A 10,299-nucleotide genomic window follows, 5' to 3' on the forward strand; every position below is an offset into this window, starting at 1 on the left:
TGACAAGATGTTTCTTTCACCATTACATCTTTTCCTAGTCCCTCACACTGTTTGCACTCTCCTTGTGCACTCAAGAAAGTCGTGGTTTCTTAGTGTTTAAGAAACCAAAGCCATTCAACTAATAAGAGGCAAGGTATTTTTTTGATGCAAAGTCCATTTGGCCCCACATATAACAAGGTCGAAATTCTAGTTTTGGTGTCAGGAGTAGCTGATTCAATGGAAAAAAGAGTCAGTCTTTATATACTCTAGTGACAGCAGAGAAGTATTTTGTGTGTGTCTCTGTCTTTCTCTCTCCCAGTGACCCTTTGTCTAGTTTTAATGGCGTGAACGTATACAGTACTCAAACCGTATCTCTACACTCAACACTACAAAAAAACCGTATACATATAAATAAAATGTACCAATACTAAAACAAACCCATCTTCTTCATCTTTGCATGCTTCACCAACTTTCTTCAAACACCCCAGGCCTCAAAATGTCACTTTAATCCATTTGACAACTTTTCATCCTTCTTCATCATCAAAAACATCAAAAACCCTGGTAATCTTTTTCGGTATTTCACTTTTAGTCCTTTTTAAAAAAAAAGATTTGGGGTTTAAGCGTTTTGTGATTTAGTCCTTTATTATTTTTTGATATATAGAAAAAAGGTGAAAAGAAGATGAAGAATGATAAAGAGTTTGAAATGTTGTTGAATGAAATCCCTCAAACCCATTCAACATCTTTCAATCTTCATCAACAACAACAACATAATAGTTATGTGCATGGTCATGGTACCCACGGTACTAGTAGTAATGTAGATAGAAGTTATGGGATGTATGGTATGTTTGATGATGACCAGTTTAAGTATAAACCTGTTTCATCCCCTGTAAGTGGATTTAATCTACAGTCTGAAGGATCGACGTCGAGTTTATTATCTGGTTGGTTTTCTTCTGATGAAGATGGATCCCAAACACCAACTATGTTAGAAGATATTAAACCCCAAACCCCTTTTAGAAATGCCCATTATGATTCTCCTTTGGGGAGGAGTTCTGTCGAAAATTTGGTGAATGATTTGGGTAGAATGTATATTAAAGAAGGTATTGAGGAGGCTTCGATGAATAGACGACTTGGGAGTGACTTGTATGGGTTTGATAGGAATTATAATGGTAATGTGGAGAAGAATGGGGCCTTTGGGAATGGTGTTTCAGATTTGCGACGCATTCCCTTGAGTCCAACTAGTTTTAATGAGGATAGGAGCTCGGCATTGTTGGGATTGCAGCAAAACTTACAAAAGGGTAATTTTTCGACTCCTGGTAGATATACTCCACTGTTTTTTGGACAAGATCAATATGCTGATAATGTTAATACCTCACAGAAACAATTTATGGACCAAACTTTAAGTAATCTTCAGCTTCAAGCTGATGCGTCTTTGGGTGGAAATTATTATGGCAGGGGAGTTCCAGTTCCTTATACTGGCTCTTCCGTAGCTAGGCCTTCCATGGAAGAGACTATAAGTAATCTTCGGCTTCAAGCAGATGCTGTTTTGCGTGGTAATTTGTACGACAGGAAAATTCCAGTCCCCTATAATGCCTCTTCCATAACTAGGCCTTCCATGAGTGGTGCTATGTTGTATCAGCAGCAAAATCCTATGTATTCTATTGGGCAGGCAGGTGTATCTAATTTGCTAAGTTCTTCTCACATGACAGAACGAAATGTACCTTTGGGCATGGAAAGTCTAATGCAATGTAATCTTCCAATGCCTAATGGAAGACTAGGAGCAACAACAGAATTGATGCCTCAAACTCCTACCCCTGTGAGAGGTTCACAGGATTTTGAAGTTTTCGATTGTGAAGATAGCCTAATAATTCAGGGCAAAGGTCTAAATTATGTCATCAAAAAGAGACGTGGTTGTGCCAAGGAAGCTAGAAATGAGATTGGTAGAACTCACCTGAAGCAGAGGAGTTCTGAGTTGGCTTATCCCATTTGCTCTACAAGAACTTCTTTTGTGAATTCTGATAGTGGAAGTGATATGATGTATAGTCCTTTGTCTCCGCCATTGACATATGATTCTTTGTTGAATGTCCAAGATTATATATACTACCTAGCAAAGGATCAACAGGGGTGTAGGTTATTACAACAAAAATTTGATGAGGGCTCTCCACAAGATAAGCAAATGATATTTCAAGAGTTAATTGATCATGTTGTTGAACTCATGACGAACCAGTTTGGGAATTACCTTGTACAGAAGTTGTTGGAGAAGTGCAATGCTGAACAAAGAATGAAGATTTTGCTCATGGTAACAAAGACGCCCGGCGAGCTTGTCAGAATCTCTTTAAACATGCACGGGTAAAACTAGCATATCTTGTATGTTCGTTTTTGTTCCAGTAAGTCCATTTTTTCCTGCTCTAATGAGGTTATTGTATCAGTACTCGCGCGGTACAGAAGCTAATCAGTACTCTCAAGACGCAGCAGGAAAAGTTGATTGTTATCTCAGCCCTTGAACCTGGATTCCTTGATCTCATCAAGGACTTAAACGGGAATCATGTACTCCAGTATTGCTTGCAAAACCTAGAGAATGAAGAGAACAAGGTATAGCTTCTCAAACTTTATTTTTCGGTCTTACATTTGTGGACCTTACTTTTGGGTCTAAGAGAAATCTTAACTCACACTTGGGTGTTACATATGGCTATATTGATCATGCAGATCGGTAATATATTTGAGTACAGATTGCATATTGTGATTATGCTTCATATAAGAATGTTTCTAACATGTATACCAATCTCTCTTTTCCTTGTGTCCTTTTTTCTTATTAGATTGCACTCTTTCCATGCTGTCCCTTTGAAAATGTTGACATGTCTCTTCTCATTTTTGGCATATTATGTACATGGTTACAAGTTCATTTGATTTTCATGTACACAACTGCTCTTAGAGTATCTTTAAATTGGATTTGCTCAAGCTTTTAGATACCTTATCTTTAATGTTGTTTTTGTGATCACGTCCCAGATGCTTTAGTAACTTATAATCTGTACCAGGTCCTAGTAAAAGACCCGTATAAGAATGATAATCCATTCAAACATCCTCCCAAAAAGAAGGGTGGGAAATGGATCGGTTAACGATTTGGGTCTGATGAATCCTATTCTCTTTTGCTGGACACCTGGACCGAAAGGAAAAGTGAAATTCATCTAATGTTGTATGAAATGCACAAAAATGGACTTATGGTTTTCCTATTCTATATGTTATAACTCTAGCGATGAAAATGGCCTGGTTATTCACCCATAGCCTTGCTTAGAGCGTATGATTTTTGTCCACTGAGTTTAGGAAAGAAACCTCTAATGCTTGTTGGAAAATTAAATTTCTGTCTGTGAGCACAAGTAGATTTTCTTTGAGGCATCCTAACACCTTCAAGATTTTGGTTGGAAACACCAACTCATCTTATTATTTCCGAGAAGGAGCTGGAATGTGCCTTTCACTTCTAGCATGAATTAGTTTTCATCCTAAGTTTGAAATCGTTTAGTTACTTTCTTTGAAGCAAACACATGAATTCAAGAGCTTTACTATAATAAGAATTATCCCTTGAAGGAAATTTGAACTTTCAAGTATATACGTGCAATGACTGAGATGTTTCTTATTGCGTTGACACATCTAATGAGTAAATAAAAACATTCTAATTAGGCCACGAGATGGAAATGGTGTAGTGTTTAACGACATTTGGCTTTTTGTGCTGCATCATGGGGGATTCAACTCAATAGAGTATGAGAGGGGGAGATGGACATAACCACTATATGGTTGTTTTCGAGTTTCAATAGTAAACAAAGGGTATCCACTTGTCCTAGATGTACTGATCCACCAGTGATTATAACAAAGTCATAAACTTTTCATGTTTTCGTTTCTTATCATTCTCTTTATTAGGTTTGATTGCCTGTTGTAAGGTGGGTAATCAAAATTGAACTGAAGCTTGTAATTAAACTTATTTTGGGAAACAAATATTTTTAACCTTATATATTTTTTTTCACTGGTAGAACACTAGATTACCAGAACTGTTCATAAGTTGACTCCTAAACCCTTCAATCAACCCCATTCCTCCTCCCCAAGTGAAGATGAGACTTTCCTTTCATATGTTGTTAGTCTCTGTGGAATGTTTTTAATTTCATTTTTAGTTCTGCTCAGTTCTATGCTTTTTAAATATAGTTGTGCTCTGTTTTTCTTTTTTTGTTTTGACAGTTCATTTACAAGTCTGCTGCAAAGTTCTGCTTTGAAATAGCAACACATCGACATGGCTGCTGTGTGTTGCAACGTTGCATCACTTATGCTACAGGAAAAGATCGAGAAATTTTGCTTTCAAAAGTATCCTCTAACGGACTTCGCCTTGCACAGGATGCTTTTGGGTAATTATTTAAAAGAAACAGTGCAAGTCATTTTTTCTTATATGACACGTAAATGTGTCAGATATGTATCCACGTATCCGTGTTGGATACGGCACATTGACATCTTGAAGGTTATATCCAATCAATTTTCGGTACTTCGCTGTGTTGGATATCTGACCATGCACCGGTGTCAATGCCATTTGGTGTAAACTAATTCGTTTTCATCAAGAATCTCTCAGTAAACACTTTTGATAGTAACTCACCGGTTGATTCATAACCGGTCCATTTTCAGCTTTTCACGTTGCTTAGATTTATTCTCTTCAACTTTTTCGTTTGTTTTAACTTCCTAAATTGCAGTTGAAATTGTGGGTTCATAATTTGGTAGTATTTTTGAGGAATCTCTTTCAGTAAATACCTTTAAGAGTCACCTTTACCTGAAGGTTGTATAGCATTCAAGTAACTTAAGTATTATCTTATAGTTCGACTATTTTCAACTTTTGGTGCTTAAATTTCCTTTGTTCAACTTTTTTTCCTTGTGTTTATAGTTTTAGGTTCGTAATGTTGAACGTTTAGAGTGTTTCATATGTTTGTATTTCCATATAGTAATATAAATGGATGTAGATAACTTTTAGAGGGCATTATGTTATTGACATTCAGAGTTCTTCAAACTCAATATCTATTTGAAACAATTGTCATATATTTCCTCCATTGGGGAAGACACTGTTCCACTTTATTTGACAACAATTGCTAGTTTCTTATAGTTTCCCATCTATATTGCAGGAATTATGTGATTCAATTTGTATTAGAATTGAAGATACCATCTGCCAATGCAACCTTGATGTCCCAGTTTGAAAGGAATTATGTACTGCTCTCTATGCAGAAATTCAGTAGCAATGTTGTTGAAAAATGTCTTAAGGTATTTGGAGAAGATGGCCGATCAGTAATCATCCATGAGTTCCTCTCATCTTCTCAGCTTGAAAAGTTGCTTCAAGACCCGTATGCAAACTATGTCATTCAGTCTGCTCTTAGAATTACCAAGGTTTGTAGACCATTTCACCTTAAATTGTTTTCTCGAGAAACACCGCTTTTTACTAATCCATACAGTCAAATCAGGGTCCTCTCAATGCTGCATTGGTTGAAGCCATCCGCCAACACGAAGAAGTTCTGAAAACCAATCCATACTGCAAGAAGATTTTCTCATGGACGTGCTCAAAAAAGTGATGTAATTCTTGCTTTTGTATATTGGTCATGTTGTCCAATATGATTATTAGTATAGCCTATACCATGATTATTGGTCATGTTGTAGTTACAGGTCTTACTCTCCAACTGTATGTTTTCTTCACGGATTTGCCATCACAAGCTCTGTAGAGTGTAAAAATCAGCAATTTTGCTCCAGTTACTGGAATGTGGATGTTGTATGTATTATTTTGATATCTCCTTGATATAGATTTCAAATACTAGACTGGATCGGTATTGTAAGAGTTTGTATACTGTGACCATGTACATTTTGCCTCCAGATATTGAAACATGTCTCTTCCTTTTAGCTATATCGGCTTCTCCTATATTCTGTTTTCAGATGCAAATAACTTCACATGACGAGTGTTGAATGTCGCTTGTATTTGTGCAGTGATGTATGTAGTCCAGTGCATTGTCATGCATATAGTCAAAAGTTAACCTTTAAAGGCTGGTTAACTGTAACCTCCAGGATCGGATGGTCACTGCTAAAACTTACGCTACAGCTAGGGGCCTTGCTAAGTGTATGACGTTCATGCAGTAACTATTAAGACCAGATCAAGGAAAGTGCCAACATTTTAAGTTTGGGTGAACTACTGTTACCCCACTGGATGAGCCAATTAGGATTTCTTCCACTAGATGGGAAATTAGGGTCTCCCCCTAAATATTTTTTGTGTGTATTTAGGGGGGAGACCATAATTTCCCATCTAGTGGGGGAATCCTAATTGATTCATCTAGTGGGGGTAATATTGGATTATTGGTTAACCCATAACCCTTTTAAGTTTTTCACAATAATGCACTAACACAAGCTATGGATCTATGTTCTTGCTGTAGGTTTCATTTTCTTTGGCTGATTTGCTAATGTTTCTGCTGCAGTGATTTCATTTTGGTCGAAAGTGATGATACTATGTAGGGAGGTTTAGTGAACTTAATTGGACAGTGAGGTTTTTCTTTGGGAAATTTAAAACAAACTCATACATGAAGGAAAAAATATATATAAATGTCAAATACTGTTAGGCCGACGGGAAAATCCTCTATCATATCAAATATCATTTGTAAACATGATTTCCGATAATTCATGTATTAAGTTTGGTACATGTTGGTGAAGACTGAGATTCACTGGGTACCTCTTTCAGTAGACAGTGATGTAGACCAGATCGTCTACCGCCCGCAGCCATGCGCTTATCAATTAGATTTTGTCGCCAATTTGAAATCCTCTTTGATAAATATTAAACTACAGGCAACACAAACTTCCGGGGTAAGCAATCTAGTTTCATCTGCCTGGTACGAAGGGGTAACAGAGGACCATTGGATCTCACTCTCAAAATGTCAATCTAGCTATTATTTTTCTTGATAGACGAGTCTCGAAAGATGACACATTTCTGTTCTGCACCTCTGGTAGCTCTGGATTGTGTTATGTATTGCATGGACAATTGGAAACGCGATGCTATCGCTCATGTATGACATGAATAACTCAAAATATCGCAAAGTAATAAGATAACAGGATACCAATTACTACCATTTATTGAAACCAAATTTGCTACACTCCGAAGTCTTCCATCAAACCAGCAGCACACAAACAGCAATTGCACACAAGGTTTACAGATACCAGGATACGTTTTAGTACTTTTGTATGGTAGGACACATACCAAACCAACAGAAACATCAGTGATAACAGATGAAGCCTGCCTCAAGCATCACCATGACCTATTAAAGCAAGAAGCATTCCTTCATAATCCCCTGATGTATCTTTACCAATGGCTTTATCCAGAGGAACACTGTTCCTTCTGTAGTATTCTTCCATAATGGATTTCATGTCCACTTCAGCACGGGTAGTAACAACCCTAGTGAGAGCCCATTCATCAGTCCCCGTTTTGTTAATTGCCATCCTGAGAAGCTTCTCAAAGTACTTTTCAGGAGTGGTCAAACACTTTACTGTGGATCTCACTGCAGCAAGGAAATCATCTTTGGGATCAGCTTTCAGATCCTGCAAACGGACCAAGTGTTTAGAAAAATGTACAAATTAGACTCGTGGAAATTGTCTACCGCAAATAAAAAGATTACAACAGGGGTATACCTATCAAATACAAATTGAAAAAAAAAAAGGTGTGTACGGGTATACCTTGTTGATAGCATTCCCAAATTCATTGTTGTAGTGATTAAGTGTTGCATTGAGCTGTGCTTTGCTCCTTGTCGTAAGAATCCTTATAACTTCATCATGATTGTAAGCCTTCTCAGAAATATTATTATGGAGTATCTTAGCTTCCGATTTAGCCAGTATCATGTTCACCTCTGGTCCCTCGTAGCGGTATGAACTCACAAGAGGCACCAAAAGCTGATTGAATAGAAATGACAAAATAACCACTCAGTACATGTTTCACAGTCATAAAAAAAAACGAAGAGTGAGATTCAGATTACTAGATGAAGTAAATATGCCACTATTCGGCAAGGCCAGATAACACATACAATGCATTGAAGTCACACAGGGAGTAGAAGTATCCAAACCTTTTGTGTACTTCAATATCTGGTCTTTGGAGAAGTGAACATATCGCCTGCCCTTGAAAGGGATATAAGAATTGTTTCATATATCCCCATATGTCCGTTACATAAAGGAATATTAGACTCGAATCATACTCATTAGTTTGGATATATTATCTGTGATAAGATATCCTTTTGGGAAATCAGTCAAGGCTCAAGGATGTTGTTTTAAGATTTTGTCTCCTACCTTCCCCTCAGCCCTTTAAACCTCCAGCTTGCACCAAATGACTCCTAACAAGGTAGTTTAGTTGATTCTAGTCATGTATAATCAATTTTATCTTCGTGTTTCTCTAAAATCACACAAGGAATTTGTCTCACATTGTACCAAGGTATAGGACTCTGTAAAAGTTATTTTTCTAGGAAAGATGTTTTGACAAAAAGCATTGAACTACTCTCCTTTGAAACAACCAGTGAGTAGTGCGGGAGATAAAAGAACACACAAATGTGGATGAACATGTCATTGTGTAATGAATAAAATTGTGAAATTAAAGCACAAATAAAGCATAATCTCATAAATAAGCTGGCAAAATGAAAAGCTCTACCTTGCGGAAATCCCCAGTGGTGTGAGCAGCAACATCTTCTTCAAGGGATTTCTTAAAGCGAGCATGATAAGCTTGCCTCAGCAACAATAAATCATGCGAAGACCTTGTAGTAGCAATTTCCAAAAGAACCTGATTGTTTGAAGTAAACCTCTTTGTAGCTTCATTAGCCAGGAAAGCATCACGTTCAGCAGGATCCAGTGTCCATAGCAGCACTGCCCTCTTTTTGATGCACCAAAAATTTGAGTAAGTAAAAGCCATATGCATAGAAAACTTGCCTAATTGCCATGTCGAATAATCGAAAAAATGCATTTCAAACACACAGTCACAACTTCGGAATTCAGCATCAAATCATCGTTAGGTCGTACAAATTCGTTAAAAAAATCAGGAAAACCATAAATAATTAAAACATAAAATAGTATGCATTGTGTGATTGTGCACCATGTCAGGGTTACTTGGAGCATATATCAAACTCAAAATTTGCAAATATATATATGTAAAGTCTTGTTATATCTTAAGATATCCTACAAATAATTGCAATTTAGAAAATAAAATATTAAAAATATGGGATTTTTGTGAGTATTACACAACAGCACTGACCTCAAAGTCACTTGAAAGTTCATTTTTGAGTGATTTAAGGAGATCCTCCCATAAGTTCCAGCATAAGTATCCCTAATAATTTTACGCTGTGCTGCATTCCTATGTGCCAATATGGATATGATCAACTTCTCATCCGTTCCCCACCCTGCAAATCCCATCAACCATAATTCTTTAATCAGATCGGAACATAACACAAACATAAAACAAAATTATTTTACTTGTTCAACATAATTGATCATACAGAAATCTTAAAAAAAAAAAAACATAGATTCGATAAAGAAAGAGACCATCAAAAGCTTTTTTGAGTTGCTCTATGTCTTGGGTGACATGAGGGATAGAAGCAGGCACTGTGATGGTAGACATAATATATTTTTTTTCTTTTCTTTCTCTGTGTCAAGTGAGTGTGTGTTTGAGTTTGAAGAGGTATATAAGGACAGCTAACTGTCTTTTATTGTCAATCAAAATCAATCGCTCAATTATTTAACATATTAAATACCCCAGATGTCATTTTCTATTTGTCTGGTAATCTTCCAAATCAGGGGGTAGCGGGAAACATATTTACCCCACGTGGCATTATTGACATAAACGTCGTGGGACTGTAAGCGTTTGTAGATCTCGAGGAAAATTGGATAAGGTAACAGGTACATCGGTGGGTCCCTATTATTTATTGCTCCACGTCATGTTGAGACGTCATGCTTATATAGCTTGATAAAAAACAAAACAGTTTTTTAAACGACTCTGCTGGGGATCGAACCCAGAATCTCTGGTTTCGTAGACCAGCGCCTTGTCCATTGGGCCACAGAGTCGTTCATGTATGTTGGTTTTGTGAAAACTAATAAGAAATGAAAGCATTTTGATGTAAAAGTTTTGGTAGCAACTTAAAATGTAAAACTATGAGGGTCAACTTGATGCAAATGCTGTCTAACATTATATGGTCGTTACTTCGTATAAGATATGTTGTGAAGAGGAGCATTTGTGCATAATACTCTCCATCGAAAGACACTTTTAGTCCTTGTTGTTTTTAACAATATGTGACGAGCATGTAT

The 10,299-nt window shown here is 36.8% G+C and overlaps 2 protein-coding genes and 1 non-coding gene across 3 annotated transcripts; 1 reads left to right on the top strand and 2 right to left on the bottom strand.

Annotated features, from left to right (window-relative positions):
• Positions 1-269: 269 nt before the first annotated feature.
• Positions 270-5,890, top strand: LOC147524164 (uncharacterized). Its single transcript, XM_086602190.1, has 5 exons — positions 270-2,325; positions 2,406-2,568; positions 4,201-4,364; positions 5,124-5,382; positions 5,457-5,890. The coding sequence occupies exons 1-5, from the start codon at positions 659-661 to the stop codon at positions 5,562-5,564; spliced, it is 2,361 nt and encodes a 786-aa protein (XP_086458316.1). The 5' UTR covers positions 270-658; the 3' UTR covers positions 5,565-5,890.
• A 1,192-nt stretch (positions 5,891-7,082) lies between these two features.
• LOC147524165 (annexin D2-like) lies at positions 7,083-9,781 on the bottom strand. Its single transcript, XM_086602206.1, has 5 exons — positions 9,541-9,781; positions 9,254-9,398; positions 8,657-8,875; positions 7,699-7,911; positions 7,083-7,563 (listed from the first exon to the last, which is right to left on the bottom strand). Exons 4-5 carry the CDS (start codon positions 7,858-7,860, stop codon positions 7,267-7,269), a joined length of 459 nt encoding a protein of 152 aa, XP_086458332.1. The 5' UTR covers positions 7,861-7,911; positions 8,657-8,875; positions 9,254-9,398; positions 9,541-9,781; the 3' UTR covers positions 7,083-7,266.
• Positions 9,782-9,986: 205 nt separating this feature from the next.
• Positions 9,987-10,059, bottom strand: TRNAR-ACG (transfer RNA arginine (anticodon ACG)). The gene has a single exon. It is a non-coding gene; the product is annotated as a tRNA-Arg (tRNA).
• Positions 10,060-10,299: the final 240 nt, after the last annotated feature.

The sequence above is a fragment of the Coptis chinensis genome, chromosome 1 (assembly GCF_015680905.1).
Source record: "Coptis chinensis isolate HL-2020 chromosome 1, ASM1568090v1, whole genome shotgun sequence".
Lineage (NCBI taxonomy): Eukaryota > Viridiplantae > Streptophyta > Magnoliopsida > Ranunculales > Ranunculaceae > Coptis > Coptis chinensis.

Bases quoted from the DNA above. Each gene is read 5' to 3' on its own strand.
- LOC147524164 (XM_086602190.1), top strand. From the start codon at position 659: ATGAAGAATGATAAAGAGTTTGAAATGTTGTTGAATGAAATCCCTCAA. The intron at 2,326-2,405 runs GTAAAACTAGCA...TTATTGTATCAG, and splicing joins ATCTCTTTAAACATGCACGG to TACTCGCGCGGTACAGAAGC. The intron at 5,383-5,456 runs GTTTGTAGACCA...CAGTCAAATCAG, and splicing joins CTGCTCTTAGAATTACCAAG to GGTCCTCTCAATGCTGCATT.
- LOC147524165 (XM_086602206.1), bottom strand. From the start codon at position 7,860: ATGATACTGGCTAAATCGGAAGCTAAGATACTCCATAATAATATTTCT. The intron at 7,564-7,698 runs GTATACCCGTAC...GTCCGTTTGCAG, and splicing joins TTGGGAATGCTATCAACAAG to GATCTGAAAGCTGATCCCAA.